This window comes from Lemur catta, chromosome 2 (assembly GCF_020740605.2).
Source record: "Lemur catta isolate mLemCat1 chromosome 2, mLemCat1.pri, whole genome shotgun sequence".
Taxonomy (NCBI): Eukaryota; Metazoa; Chordata; class Mammalia; order Primates; family Lemuridae; genus Lemur; species Lemur catta.
In genome coordinates, this window is record NC_059129.1 from 124486265 (window position 1) to 124502349 (window position 16085).

Consider the following 16085-nt stretch of genomic DNA (forward strand, 5'->3'; position numbering starts at 1 on the left):
TCCCTCTGGTGCCAGCACTGCAGAGATATTGTTTGACATCTGTGTAGGGGGTATTGTTCATTGAGGGAAAAGTTTGGGGAGACCACAAGAATTCATTAATGTTTATTCAAAATTGTTTTTGGCAACCTAAAATGAGCGAGACCCTTAAAACTGAGACAAAGCAACTTTTCATTTTATCCAACGTCCTTACTACTTACTCGGAGCATTTTTTAAAAATTTCCTTCCCCAGATTTGAAAAACAACAACAACAAAAAAAAACTATTACAAACTAGAAACAAGATTGGAATACCTGGTTTATTGGGAAAAATTCATAATGAAAACTTTCAGTGCTTATTCTGCAACTTACAAAATAATAATTTGATATGTAAAATGACTTGGTTTTCATCATGTAAGTATAAATGGTAAAAAAAAAACCCCATCTGATATAGCGTATATATGCCATTCAGAGAAACTCACATCCCTGAATTTTCCTGTTGCATGTTTTATGTTAGGCATTTTAAATCTGTTTACCAAGGAAGACCAGGTTTCTGCTTAAAGCTGCAATCTATCAGAAGCTGTGTCTATGTGATCAGAGCCAAGGTAAACCTGATATTTAAAAAAAAAATCAAGCCATTTCTTCTCCTTAGGCTGTGTTAACGGCACTTTAGTGATAGGAATCGCTCTCCTAATGCTTTACTACACAACTAATCAGATCTATCAGTAGTGATAAATTAGACCCCATCCATCTTTCAATCCAGTCAACTTTGGTTCTGAACATATAGACACAAAACAGTACAGATTTATTAACATAGCATTTTCCCACACCTTAACCTTACAAAGAACTTTAAAAGAGAAAATTTCATCTTAACATTTCACTACTTACGAAGGCCTTACTACTGCAACAGGTTTGGCTGTGAAACAATACTTTCCTAGATGACACATCAACATGAAGCTTAGCAAAAGCTTATTCAGGATGTTAATTAGAAAGTCTCGCAAATGATGTGCATTTAGGAAACTATTTTGCTTCTTTAAATAGATGAAGGCTTGAAAAAAAAAATTTGCAGTTCTTTTAGGATGTTTGGTCACTGACAATTTGTACCAATTATATCCCTCTTCTCCTTAGCCCTAATAGAGCCAGTCCAGTCTACATGCAAATAACAAAACCTTGATCAGATTATTAAATCTTGGAAGCCTTCCCAATTTTACCTTATCAAATGGTGAGTTTCATGTTCATATTCTCTTACAAATGCAATATAAATGTGCTGGATAGATACACAGAAATATTGACATAGTACAGGTAATTAGTGAAAAGAAATGTCTTGTTTTAACTCCACAAAACATATATAAAAGATGAATATGAAACTGTAACAATTAGACATATTTTCTCCTCAATTATTTTAGCATTTTTGACTAGTTTAATAATATGAACACTGCCAAAAAACAGGTACAAAGTGGCCTGGGGAAAGTTTCTTCCTCTGGAATCCGTCCCCGCAGCAGCGCTTTCCTTCTGCTCTCGTTCCCACGTTAGGCGGACGTGTACAGGTACCTGGGCTTGGCGTTGCCCAGGAGGTCGTCCTCGTAGTTGGGGAGGCAGCAAAAGAAGAAGGAACAACCGATCAGGATAATTGTGGCCGCCCACCCGAAGCCGTAGGCCCAGTTATAGATGAAAGTGACATTAGGCTCGTCATGAAGGTTGAAGGTCTGGGTGTACTTCACCGGGTAAATGACCAGGGAGATGATCTGGAACACAGCTGGAAAAAAAAAAGCATACATGCACGAATGATTGGATGAAACTCCCTCTTCCACAACGTTTCTGCCTTTAAAAAAGTATTAAATCCACCTAAAAAATGCTAAAGAGGCAGGAGGAATCAAGTTCCAAAAAAGATTATTGACTCGTGTGTGTAAGAGATACCTGGCTCTGAGCAGTATCATAATATACCGCACTTTGTGAAATACAGAAAACAATTAGACAATCACTCTGTATTATTATACATGTGTAAGCATTATATATACTACAGTAAAAAAGTGCAAAATTGTGGCATACCATAGAAAGCAGGACAGTAAAAAAGAGCCTAAAGAAGAGCCTGTTTGTTCATCTTTGTGTTTCCTGTGCCAAACACATACTTAATATATTCAGTGTTAGCAAAAATTATATATGTGTATAAGTATATACATATACACACTCAGGCATGCACGTGCACATGACTCAATACTGATATTCAATAATACATCCCTGGAATATTCATTCAATAAGTAAACGACTAAATGAAACAATGAACTAATGATGGGAATGGTCAATGAAGAGAATCCCCAGAAAAGCCTGCAGAGGAGGTGGGACATCGGATGCGGAGGGCAGGAGGCAGGGAAGGGCATTGGGGGGGAAGGGATGGGGACAGAAAGAATAAAAGGAGGGAAGGATCACAGTGCTCAGGGAAGTGTGAGGGAGGATGTGGAAAGGAAAACGTATGTGAGGAAGATTTCTAAACTCTTCGGTATGAGTCACATTATTACAAATATTACTCATCATTGTAATAGCGTTTTAAGCTACTTTAAAACAAAATGAACTTTACTGAATCTGAATCTACTGTTGTCTTTTTCAACGAACAGGCATAATTTTATAAAGCTATAATGAGTATGTACATGTTTTGTTCTACATTTTTTTACTTAATATTGCATATGTACATTGTCATGTCAAAGGATGTAAGCAGATTTTAGCTCTTTTATATTAAGATACTCCTGTGCACAGGAGGGAATCATCTGGCTGGGGCCCCACGAATGTATCAGGGAATAGACAGTCCTCAATATCATTTTTTCTGTCATCTTAATTTTTGTCTACAGCTACACAGATGTACCCCAAAGTAGTTTTCTTTTTCTTTCTTCTTTCTCTTTCTTTCTTTCTTTCTTTCTTTCTTTCTTTCTTTCTTTCTTTCTTTCCTTCCTTCCTTCCTTCCTTCCTTCCTTCCTTCCTTCCTTCCTTCCTTCCTTCCTTCCTTCCTTCCTTCCTTCCTTCCTTCCTTCCTTCCCTTCCTCCCTCCCTCCCTCCCTCCCTCCTTCCTTCCTTCCTTCCTTCCTTTCTTTCTCCCTCTCTCTCTCTCTCTTTCTTTCTTTTTTTTTTTACTGCTAGAAAGGCTGTAGTGTTTCCATGTCTTAGTTTATTGCTTCTATTCCTCAGCTCAATTAAAATGTTCCCCTTCTCCAGCAATTTATGAAGGACAATTTTGGTGCAGATCTTAAGTATTTCTCTACTTCTTACACATTTTTAAATAGCAAACTCTTACTTGTTAAGTTTGTCATTTACTGCCACACATTGTGTAGGATACAAAAGTAAAGGAATCCTTCTGTACACTGACCTCTAATTTTCCTAGTAATAAATATTAAATATTGTCATCCATTTTGGTTCATCATACATGAAGTTCTTTATAATGATGTGGACCAATGTCTACAAAATTTAAATTGTATCAGTGTTCAATTTTTCTGATTTTAACCCTATAATACATATAAGATTAAGAATAACCATTTCTGTGAAATATATCTTAAAAGCCAACTAAGCCTTATTCAACATTGTTATCACTAAAATGTACTGAGATTTCTAGACTTGTTTTTCTGTACACACTTCCTATTCTACTTGTCAGACTCTGAGGCTGAGTATTAAATTACAAAATGAGAACATTGGGTTATGCAGGACCTTTAGGCTGCAGATCTGCTGAAGCTCATTAGAACTAATTTTCTATACGACTCCTGCTATCCTGTCACCTTGGGTGGCTGTTAATGGATCTTATTGTTTTAATGCTAAGAGGGAGCAACGAATGAAAGAGTTGTAGTAGGATGTTTTTTACTGTGATAAAATACACATATTTGTCATTTTCACCATTTGTAAGTCTATACAATTCAGTGGCATTAAATAAATTCACAGTGTTGTGTAAGCAGCACCACTGTCTATACCTAAAACTTTTTCATCATCTACATGTAAACTCTGCACCATTAAGAAATGACTCCCCATTTCCCCCCTCCCCCCACCACCTGGGAACTTCTGTTCTACTTCCTGTCTCTGTAAATTTGCCTATTCTAGGTAGCTCATGCAAATGGAATCATGCAATATTTGTCCTTCTGTGTCCCGCTTATTTCACTTAGCACAGTGTTTTCAAGGTCCGTCACGTTGTAGCATATATCAAACGTCATTCCTGTTTATGGCTGAAGAATGGTCAATTGTATGGATATACCACAGTTTATTTGTCCATTCATCTGCTGATGGACACTTCGGTTGCTGTCACCTTTTGGCTGTTGTGAAAAATGCTGCTGTGAACAGGGTTTGCAAGTATCTGCTCAAGTGCCTGCTTTTAATTCTTTTGGATTTACACCTAGGAGTGGAACTGCTGGGTCATATAGTATTTACTAGGATTTTCCAACTAACATTAATGTCCTAGTATGTTATTAATATTTCTAATGGTGATTTGAACAGGCATCGATTTAGTTTTCTGACATGTGAAAGGAAATGTATCAAATGTGTTTCTTTGGTACAGTCTCATAAACTTGTACTACAAAAAAACCCCAAATAAAATTAGAGGTGGGATTCAACCAGGTTATTACTATCTTTTGTGATTCCAAGTCATTTCTGATGTTAAAATATTATTCAAAAATCAAATTTTGAAGTGTGAGGAGCAGGGAGTAAACTTTATTTTTAATCAAGAAAAATTTTAGAATGTACCGTGAAGAAGGCTGGGGCTGTGCCTACCGGCTGGTTCTCTGAGATTCCTCTCCCTTTCCCTCCTCTCTTGTGGTGCCCGAGGCTGGGCGAACTTAACTCCTCTAAGCTCAGGGAACCCAGCACAAAGCGGTCTTCCTCCTAGCTCATGTGTGATCACAAGGCTTCTGCCCCGTTTGCAAGACCATCTGCTCACTTTGCATTTGTACCCCAGGCCTGTAGCTAGATTTCTGCTTTGGTCCCGTGAGCCTAAGCTGGTGTCTTTAAAATTGACTTGTGGCCTCACGTTGCCCTTATCAGCACCTCCTCTTTTCCTCTCCTCAGAAAACCCTGTTTTACTTCTGAATCCAACTCTGTGGCTAGGTTCCAGCCCCTTTGATAGACTTCCTAGTGCTAGGCACCTGCCTAAAATTTCAACTAATTCTTCTAAAATTCTAGTTCCTATATTCCATTAGTAAATGTTCACTCTGAGCCCAACCCACCTGCATAACTCGATTTCTTCACAACACCTGTGTCTGGACCACCGTCTCCCAGCACAGGCTCTTTGCTGAGGATTCCAGCCCTGGCCCCTCCCAGGGTCTTCCATCCCAGGGCAGAACACCCTCTCATGACCCGCCACATCGTAAGACCACAAAAGTCTTTCCAGAAGTGAAATGGTCCCCTCAGCACGGGGTTCACAGCAGGCCAGGGCTGGGAACCACCGTGGAGAACCCTGCACTGCCAGGGCTGTCCCAGGGTAAGGGGCCACCTGTGAGAGATGGGGGCACACAGAGTGACAACCTTGGTCACTTGGAAGGGGAGCATTGAGCACTGTCTGAGGACCAAGAGGAAAGGGATCCAGATCTGAAAACACGTCTCTCTGTTACTGCCCTTGGTGACACATCTTCTGAAAACAGATCAGAAACTGAAATTGTCACAAATCTTCCATGTGGAATTGGCCACGACTATGTTGATGCCTGCTGAATGTACGAATGAAGAACCGCGGACACACAGACTCACCAGCCAGGGCCAGGAGGCCTCCAATCACTCTCAGGAAGACAAGCATCTGGGGTCCGCAGAGGGCAAAGAAGGAGAGGATGAAGCAGATCACCAGGATGATGAAGCCGCAGAAGAGCATGGCGGCAGCTGCTCTTCCCCACGCTGCAAGGGAAAGAGAAGTGATGATTAACAAGACAGATGTGCCAAGTTGAAAAATTACTTATCACAGTATCCATAGGGTTTGCATGGTTTTCTTTCCCCCCTACTAATTATATTTGGTTGTAGGGACAGTTTTTCTCTTGGCAATACTCAAGCCTCTCCACATTTCAAGGGAAGAACAGACATTTCACATGTAGGACATTAATATGCTGCAACTCAGGACTGCTTTTTCTGCTCGTTTTATGGGCCAAGGTTTACATCTCTGAAATGAAAGTTACACTTCATTAAACTGTTTCTCATGGAATAAATTTGCCATATAAGCAGGTATGTTTATAAGATTCACCCAAGTTCTAACACAATATGACTATAATAAACAACATTTTTGATAGTCAACGATCCCAATTACAAACACTTTAGGATATGTTTCAAATACCTTTAGAGGGTCTTTGTTTCGTATTAATGTTTGGTTCCATGCAAAAATAATCATTGAAAAAATATATTTATGACTAGGCAGAGGTGTTAAATAAAACAATTTAAGTGTGGAGAAGTAGCTGTGATTATGTAACAAGCTTAGTAGCAAGCCACCTTTCTAAATTTCTGCCTGTATTTTAATTTCAGAAATATTCAGAATGTATTGTACTAGAATTCTTAATTATTGATCATTGCCCTGGAAAAGAATTACAATGAAATGGAAATGGAGTTCTAGGTTTGAAGACCTACATAGGCACCTCCAGGTCGTTCTACTCTGCACTGAGCAAACAAGGAGAGTCATGGTACACACACGAACAATTCCAGTCAATAATTCCTATTGTGCAAGGCTGCGCTGACTTGTAAAATCTCTTCACACACAGCTTTCCTCCAGAGGTAATGACTAACGTTTAGGACATGCATTAGCTCACTGAATCCTCACAACTTCTTAAAGTTCACTTTACTATAGTTTCTGGTCTAGAAATGAGGATATACTTAGGCTTTGAGAGTTCAAATAAACTGCCCATAGCCATACAGCTAGTAAGTGGTTTAGACAGAGTTTGATTTCCAGCCTGTTTGAATCCCAAACATGACTTTTTTTGAGATTTAATTTACATACCATAAAATCCACCCTTTTTAAGTGTACAATTCAGGGGTTTTTACTGTACTCACAGGGCTGTGCAACCATCTCCACTAACAATTCCAGAATATTTCCATAACCCCAAAAAGAAACCCTGTGCCCATTAGCAATCAGTCCCCATTTCCCCCTTCCTCCAGCTTCTGGCAACTACTAATCTACTTTCCGTCTCTATAACTTTGCCAAGTCTGGACATTTCATATACATGGAATCATACATTATGTGATCTTTTGTTAACTGGCTTCTTTCACCAAGCATAGTTCAACATGGCTCATCATGTTACAGCATGAATCATTACTTCATTCTTTTTAATGGTAGAATAGTATTCTACAGTACGGATTTCCCATAGGTTGTTTATGCATTTGTTCCTTCAAGGAGGAACATGCACACTTAATCTTATAGTCTTTATTGCCTCTGAAAAGGAGAGTCATGAGTCAAGGGCCCCTCCAGCCTTGACACGCCTATTCTCTAATGCCACATGGCGGATGATACTTACCCTCACTTAATTCTAGGTCGTTGACTGGTCAAAGTAAGGCAAAGATATGGGCTAGCAGAAAGAGCAACCTCACTTCCATTTTATTTTTATATTATATTTTATATTTACAGTTTTTATTACTTTCCTCCAAGCCTTCTTGCTCTTCTTGTCCAATCAATGAGAGATTTTAGGGATAAGGTTAAAATGGGAATGTTTTATTTTAAAATAGAAAAGAATACAGCCAAAATGTAAAATTTAGTAAGTCTCTTTTCTCACTTTTGCTTTGTACTTCAAGCAAGGTAACTTTTAAGAGAAGAAGGGCCATGCTTTGGAAAGAACATTAATCAATCAGACCTTCTCAAAGTATTAGCCCATAGATCACAACTCAAAATAAACAGTGATGCGTATTAAAAACATACAGATTTTTATGCCGCCCTCCAGACCTTCTGAATCAGAGTTTCAGAGATAGTACCTACGAATCTTGCATTTTAGTAGTTTCTTATATCCACTGAAATTTGAGAACAACTAAGATAGATGATTAAACTCCTTATAGAAGAGATGAGACTCTACTGAAATGGAGCACGTAACTTTCAGTACATGACGCACTGTCAGTCACAGTCTCATTTCTATGGACTGTGTTAGGGTTACTGCCGATCATTAAGTTCAATTAAATCCGATCATTAATTTCAAATAAGCCAAAACTTAATTTTTCTTTTATGAATTCACAAATTGGAAACTGTGCAATGAAAGGCAACATACCCACATATGCATGTGGAGGAATGCAAACATAATGAAAACAAATTACCTTAGCTGAATGTGAGTTTTCAGTAAAAACAGGAAAAAATGCCTAACAAGGAACCTATTTCAATTACCAAACTTTTACAATCACAGATTAAGGTTCAAAAAGTCTAGCTAAATAAATTATGTATAATATTTCTGTAAAGAGTAATATTAATAATTTATTTGAGGAACATTAACAAAAACAGATTATTGCTATTACTACTTCTCACATTACAGCAGAAGTATAATTTATTCTTAGTTTCAGGTACTTGGAAGGAATTAAATAAAAGAAATGGTAAGCCACGTCATCTGACCTAATGCCAACAGGTGAACATAAATGAAAGACCATTTTAAGAACTTTTGCTATACTATGTTAAAAACAATTCAGTTAATGTCTTGCTTATTTAAAATGCTGAGTCTAAAGAAAATCAAAATGGAAAATGAAGCAACATTTTGTCTTGAGAAAGGCTGCCTTGGAAGTAGAACGTGTAAAACCTGCTCTTGGTAGCACGGAAACACCCACATTAAATCATTTATTAATGACTATCATTTAAGACAGAGATCTTGGCATGGTTTTACTGACTGATGAATGACAGATCTCTTCAGGTAAGGCAATCTGCCTTCTTGTGTCAATGACTATTTTGTTTTAAAATGATGAAACGAACCACACCAGGTCTGAGCAGGGTCCTTGAAGCCCAACCGTCTGTCTGAGAAGAGTCTGTCAGTTGTGGAAACTTAGAACACTGCCATTCTCCACGACATACATTTTGGAAAGTTAAGTCTATACCCTAATTGCCTTTGGTTTTAGTCATCCAGAATGAGCCTAATATCTACACACTGGAGCTGTTTATATTTTTATATTATACCATGGTCTAAATTATACCATAAGTACCAACCCCAATGGAAAACATCAATTTTTAGAACTTGTCCTAAAGCTACATCTTTTATGATTCAACAGATGGTTCTCAGTTCTTCAAGGGCAGACTGTCCATCTTTACCTAATCTGAGCACAAGTTTGTCCTTCGTTACTATTTTATACACCAAATTTTATTGCCTTTCCTAATTCTGTGTGTGTGTGTATACACATAAGGGAGTGGGGAGGATTCTCATTTGTCAATTGTCATTCTCTGAATGATACTAAAAAACATGCAGTGGTAGGCCTGGCATAGTGGCTCACGCCTGTAATCCTAGCATTCTCAAAGACAGAGGTGGGAGGATCACTTGAGATCAGGAGATCAAGACCAGCCTGAGTGAGACCCTGTTTCTACAAAAAATAGAAAAATTAGCAGGGCTTGGTGGCATGTGCCTGTAGTCCCAGCTACTCAGGAGGCTGAGGCAGGAGGCTCACTTGAATCAAGAAGTTTGAGTTTGCAGTGAGCTACGATGATGCCACTGCACTCCAGCCTGGGCAAAAGAGTGAGTGAGACCTTGTCTTTAAAAAAAAAAAAAAAAAAAATGCAATGGCAAATAGATGCCATTTTTCTATATAGGAATCTTTTTGTTTGTATTGTTTCTTTAAGGGAAGACAAATTTGGCAATTTATATACATTAATCTGTTACATTCTCAGTTCATTTTCTGAGTACCACTTGGAGAAGTTCATGTTATCAAAGAAACCAGTAGCATTATAGATCCACTTTTAAGTAAGATTAATTAAAGATCCATTTAGATGAACAATGGTACTTTGCTATTCCTTGCAAAGATTCAACATTAAATCAAGAACATAGAAACTATTCAACAGTCACTGATAAAATGAAGCTTTTCCTAAGAAGTGTTTTTAAGATTTTTGTTATGAGGAAGTATGCTATATCTTTTTCCAGAATTTATATATATAAATTATAATATAAATATAATATATAAAATATAGAAATATAACATGTAAAATTACATAATGTTATAAGGCAAATACAGCTAGGAAAAGACCAGTATGATCAACCGATAACAGCAAAAAAAGTAAAAATAAGTAAATACCTTGAATGTCAAGCTAGAAATGATAAACTGAAGCTTGGGAAAAGAGAAAAAACTTTTAAGACAAGAAAAGCATTGCCAGTGTTTTTAATATTGCTGGTAATATTTTGGAGACTATCACTAATTTCCTCCCCAAAGTTAGTACTTCTTGTAATGGATTTGCTGCATTCCTCAGTAGTTTTACATGTGAACACCAACCAGACCAGAAGTCTGTGACCTAACCCTTGTTCAGAGCCCTGAAGACACCAATGTGTCACCCAACTAGAGTAAGTCCCTTTCCAGAACAAAGGATTCGTCTATTAACAGTATCAAAGGCCCTAACTTGGCCGGACGCGGTGGCTTAGGCCTGTAACCCTAGCACTCTGGGAGGCCGAGGTGGGTGGATCACTGAAGGTCAGGGGTTTGAGACCAGCCTGAGCGAGACCCTGTCTCTACTAAAAATAGAAAGAAATTATCTGGACAACTAAAAATATATATAGAAAAACTTAGCCGGGCGTGGTGGCGCATGCCTGTAGTCCCAGCTACTCGGGCGGCTGAGGCAGGAGGATCCCTTAAGCCCAGGAGTCTGAGGTTGCTGTGAGCTAGACTGATGCCACGGCACTCACTCTAGCCAGGGCAACAAAGCAACACTCTGTCTCAAAAAAAAAAAAAGGCCCTAACTAGTGATTCAAGATTTTGTCAGATTTCTTCATATTATTTTTATGAAGGTCTTTATGTCAAAAACAGGCAGAACTGAAAACTAGACAAAACTAGAGTTCAAAAAATAAAAAAAGATCCTATTTGGAAATAAATATAAGCATGGGAGGATGATATATTCAGCGAGGAAGTAATCTGCAGTGATTTGGCCAGTTCTTCTGAAACTTCAAAGTGCTTTTAGAATCATATGGGGAGCTTGTTAAAAATGCAGATTCTGATTAAGGGGGTGGGGCTCCAGACACTGAATGTCCAATAACCTCCCAGATCACACAGATGCTGCTGGTCTGCCACACTTTCAGTACCAAAAATCTAGGGAACAAGTCATGCAGGCCCCCAAAAATCTACCCAAAAAGAGGCTATTCTGCAGAAGTTCTGGGAGGCATTGGAGCATTGGCTCAACAGAGGGATGGCAGGAACAGCCACACAGGGGCATTCCCCAGTTGGTGTGAAATTCTTTACGTGCTCTGCATTTTCTCCTGAAACAGAGCCAGATGGCTACTTACCTTGGTGTCTTTTATAGAACTAGTTACTTTAACCCTTGATGGTATTCTGGGAAAGGATTTAGCTAATCAATGAGAGGGGAAACCATCCTATGCAGGAAGAGGTGAAAACAGGAAATTTTACCCTGAAGGCAAGATAACTAGCAGCAAATTTGGGATCTACCCTCAAATATTGAAAATCTGTCAGATGAAAGGTTAGAAAGTGGGAATTACACGGAAGCACATTTCAGCTCAGTCGGTACAAAAGAAGCACTTGTAAACAAATAGCATCTTCCAGGGAACAGAATTTAAGTGGCTGAACAAAGAGAAGCTCAGTCAGGGGTAGCGGGCGTGGGCTTTGGTGAAAACTTGACCTCCATGCTCTTTAATTCCCTGCTAATTCTAACCGTCCAGGAGTCGTGTCCCTTCATGAGGCGCAGACAAGTTAGGTCACTAAAAAGGGATCCAGGCTCTCTGGGGTGGCTACTGCTGAATGAGGCAAATGTGGAATGAACAGGCCTGGATCCCTGGTTCCCTCTAGATTTTACAAATCAATATATATTTTTCAAATTATTTAAATCAATAGAGTGGCCAGCTTTTTATTTTGCTGTGTAAGGACATGAACACACACACATGCTTATGCAAAGAGTCATCTATCTGCTAAATGCCTACCTTCATAAAATAACAGTTTAATACCTCACTCCACCCCACCACAAAAAGCCACAAGAGAATAATCTCAAAATGAAGTCCTTAAAGTAGAATTTAGCCTAACGTAAACTATTGGCTTCATACAGAGTTTTCTCATTTCCTATGCATTCGAGAGCCATGGAGCTAAATAACCTAAAAAATATTTCATATAATGCTGATTCTTTGATTTGTCCAAGAGTGATTTCAACTGTGTAAAAAACATTTGTTGCATTCTGTGGTATGTAAAGGGAGCATCTGGTAAACATGAGGCTCTGCCCTTCGGTTCAAGATTCAGAGTCCGAATTCAAGGCAAATGCTGTCAACCCTCAGGGACTCCCCACTTTGGTGCATAAACTTATCTCCATTATTCTCCACCTAAACTAGCTGGAGCTTGCCTGGAATTTAAAATCTACATAGCTGCGCCTTAAAAGATCCTCCTGATGTATTCTTTCTTAATACTGGAAAAGAGGGTGCCAGCGGCGCAAAAACGGTATGTGTGAACGTGCATTCAAATTTAATTCCACATTTCATTTATAGGTGAGATGTGAATGATCATTTCAATCATAAACCTAGATGTTCTTTTCCTATTTTGACAAATATAAACCATGATTTTTTAAAAAATTCAAATAAGTACCGATTAAGCTAGGTGTTAATTTAGCTGTTACCATCATGTTAAAGAAAATATTCAGCAAATAATTTAGCTCACTTATGAGAAAAAAATGAGGTAATTTGGTCACCTGAAATTCTTTAAAAACTGTCAATAATGATGAGGAATATAATATTCTGCTTTTTACACAGTTCTAAGGAACTATTTACTGTTATGAAAATGTCCACATTCTCTAGTATTACTGTCAATACTTGCCAGGAATAACCTGTGTCTTTACTACCAAAATGAAGATATTAATGTTATGAGTATCAACGAATAAAAGAGATTAGTCAGTTTGTAATAAAAAGGTCTACTTTCTTAAAATAGTTATAATGGTAAATCAAAATATTTATTTGCTAGTACACATCAAGAAGTTTTTTAAAAAAGGATGTACACACTCAATTCTCTATATTGACACTGAGAATTTTAATCAGAGCCGTCGACCTTACCCCTCGTTACACAAGATACTGTGTTTGTACATACGTGGGAGTATATGTAAACTGCTTACTGCACTTTACAAGCTCTTGTAAATGTATTGTTTTTAGCAAGGCCTTAATGAGGCCATCTTAAAATCTATAAAGTTCAGAGATGCCCAGATAATTTGTGTAGGAATACACAAATTTCTACAATTGTGAGGCAAAACTAGCCAACAGCGTAAGGGAACAACAGGTGAAATACAATAAGCATTTAAATTCATCTCTGACTATAAGCCACCTCTTCTGGTGCTTTCTGGTGGCTTTTGTCTTCCCACCATGGCCGCCACCCCATGACAGCAGATTCTGGCTTCATGATTTGATTCTAGGTCTTGAGCAAGAGCTGTGTCTAATGCATTCCTGGCACTTAGTTACCTTTGCAAAGGTAAGAGGAATAACTAAATTGAGATGCTAAAACTACCACCCATTTATGAAATGCAGTCATGCTGCAGCATAAAGGTACTAATAGATTTTTCATGATTCACCTGAAAAACTGACTTTTTCCAAAACCAATTTCTATATCAAATTGAAACATAAACTATACACTGGATCAGATCAGTGTTTCCCTTACAATAATAAAAGTTAATGTTTTAGACTTCTATCTAATTAAAAAACCAAGCAAACTAAGAAATAAAACCTGTTTACTGTCTACCATATGCAAAGCACTATACCAGTCTGAGGTAGGGACAGCCACACCCTGAGAAGGTGAGCTCATACTGCAAGTCAAGAAAAATAAAAACGGCATTGTGCGTGTTTCACAAGAGGGCTGTGGTCACAGCCAGAGCCTTGCAGGCCAAATCATGTCCCAGCAATAGTACTGATCACGGTTCTGCCAGTACCCTCCTCTCGAAGGCGTCCTAGACTTCCTACCTCCAGGATTACTAAGTATTCTTTGGGTCTGTATTAGTCTTTGAAGTATAATTATCAAAGTCTGTTAAAAAACACAGACGCAGACCTGTTGTCCTCTACTAGAGACTTAGTTCAAATGCACTTTAACTGGAAGATATATTATTTCAAACAAATTAATTCCCTTTAAAAATCTAAAAGACTTCGGATAATACAAACGCGGCAGGCATAGTGTTTGTTATGTGTTTTCAGAGAAGAAAAACACAAACTTTAAGGAAAGCTGGAATTCACCGTGCGGTGTTTACATTTTAATACCTGCCTAAAGAAGACAGGCTTCCCTTTGGGGGAAAGTTCATCGTGGGAACTTCCAAACCATTCCACAACAGATTAAGATACAGCACCAAGGCGCTGATACAGCACCCCAGAACCACAAATAAACGGGATTTGGGTGGAAGCCCTGCACCACTTCAGAGAAAGAATCAAGACCATGGTAGGAGACAGGAAAGAAAAAGGACAGGGTAGCTTTCTTTAAACTCAGTGGGTAAACCCCCTTTTGGCTTTAAGCTTTGATTAAGCTCACACGTCCCTCCACCTCCACCCTCACACACAAAGCTAAACACAATAGACCCCAGCTCTTATTCAAACTACCCCTGAGCAAGGGTGGTATCCCACTGTGAAAGAAAACGCCTTCTCAGACTAGAGCTGTTCCTTTCCAGTCTTGTGTATTAACCAGGAAAGCACCAAGGCTTCCTGCATGCTGGAAAAGTAGAATACAGTTCTCCATCTGCCATGTAAATATTCAATTTGTCGGCTCAGCCTCACTTCACTGGTGTAGAGGATGTGTATGCTTTTTAGATTTCAAATCAGATTAAAATAATTAAGTTTTTTAAACAGCAATGCCATGCCTGAGCCAAAAGAACACTCCCTGGAACAAGAGCTAACAAGAACTAGCCTGACTGCTAAAAAACTGAAGTATCTGTTGAAGTCGTAACTGCTAAAAGTGCCCGAAAGGGTTTTTTTAATGGAAAAAATTCTTCTCACTTAGATCAAGTTAAACAAATCCAACAATATTAGGGAAGGCACGTTATTTTAATACTTATATTTTTAATCATAAGAAACATAGGAGGAAAAAGGGGAATGGGAAGAAATATCAGGAGATCTCCAAGAAAATATACTTCGTTATTTTTACTAAACCTTTGCAATGGCTGAAATAATCTTTTGCACGTAACCGTCAAAGCCTATGAAAAAAGCCATAGTTTGAACCACGGCTATTTTTTTTTCCCGGTTTTAAGCCTATCGTTGGCCACCCAAAGCTGCTGCTGCTGCTTCACCTGGTTCAGGCTGGATGCACGAGCCTGACCTCCCTCTAAACAGATATTTTTTAAAGTTAGGGCCATTTGCGCGCGGCCCCGAGGGCTTCCTGGAGGCGGCGGCGGGTGGGCACTCACCGAAGTCCATGAGGCTCTGGCAGTCTTCGTCCCTGGACCCGCTGCCGCCGCCCTCGCCGGAGCATTTCCACCACAGCGAGGACGTCTGGCGGTGGTCGCTCGACTGCAGCCAGCCGCGGCCGGCCAGCGCGATGATGTCGAAGGTGATGGCGCTGAGCAGCAGCAGGGGCAGGATCCACCGGCAGCGCTCGCAGGCCAGGCCGCAGCGCAACATCTCGACGGTCGCGGCGCGGAGCAGAAAGCGCGCGGGGCACGGGCGGCGGCGGAGAGTGGCCCGCGAGCTCGGGCGCCGCGACAAAAGGGAAGGGGCAGCGGGGAGGCGGCTCCCGGGCGGACGCCGCTCGGGGCGGCCCCACCTAGATTCCGGTGACTCAGAGCGCGCCCGCCCCGACCTGCCCGGCCGGGCTCGGGTTGCACGCGGGGCGGAGCTTAACCCCGCCGGGGCGGGCTGCGCGAGGCGGCCCCGGGGACCCGCGCCTCCCCGGGGCCTCCCTGCCCTCCGGCCCCGGGCTCTCTCCGCACGGCTTTGCCCTCTCCGCGCTTCCCCGCACACGCATGGCCGTCTGCGGAACACCGGCCAAACGCCGACCCTGACGTCGGGGAGTGGCGGGATTGTCAACACCGCCGCTTTGGAGTTTCAAGCCGCTTGAGATGGGTGTTCCAAGT

At 40.0% G+C, this 16085-nt stretch overlaps 1 protein-coding gene across 1 annotated transcript; it reads right to left on the reverse strand.

The window, feature by feature from the left end:
* Positions 1-275: 275 nt before the first annotated feature.
* LOC123633310 (p53 apoptosis effector related to PMP22) lies at positions 276-15790 on the reverse strand. The gene is made up of 3 exons (XM_045544449.1): positions 15420-15790; positions 5681-5821; positions 276-1730 (listed from the first exon to the last, which is right to left on the reverse strand). Exons 1-3 carry the CDS (start codon positions 15631-15633, stop codon positions 1504-1506), a joined length of 582 nt encoding a protein of 193 aa, XP_045400405.1. The 5' UTR covers positions 15634-15790; the 3' UTR covers positions 276-1503.
* Positions 15791-16085: the final 295 nt, after the last annotated feature.

What these genes read in the sequence shown, in the direction of transcription:
- LOC123633310 (XM_045544449.1), bottom strand. Translation starts at nt 15,633, where the DNA reads ATGTTGCGCTGCGGCCTGGCCTGCGAGCGCTGCCGGTGGATCCTGCCC. An exon ending in CCAGAGCCTCATGGACTTCG is followed by an intron (nt 5,822 to 15,419) that starts GTGAGTGCCCAC and finishes TTTCCCTTGCAG; the next exon opens with CGTGGGGAAGAGCAGCTGCC. An exon ending in AGGCCTCCTGGCCCTGGCTG is followed by an intron (nt 1,731 to 5,680) that starts GTGAGTCTGTGT and finishes TTTTTTTTCCAG; the next exon opens with CTGTGTTCCAGATCATCTCC.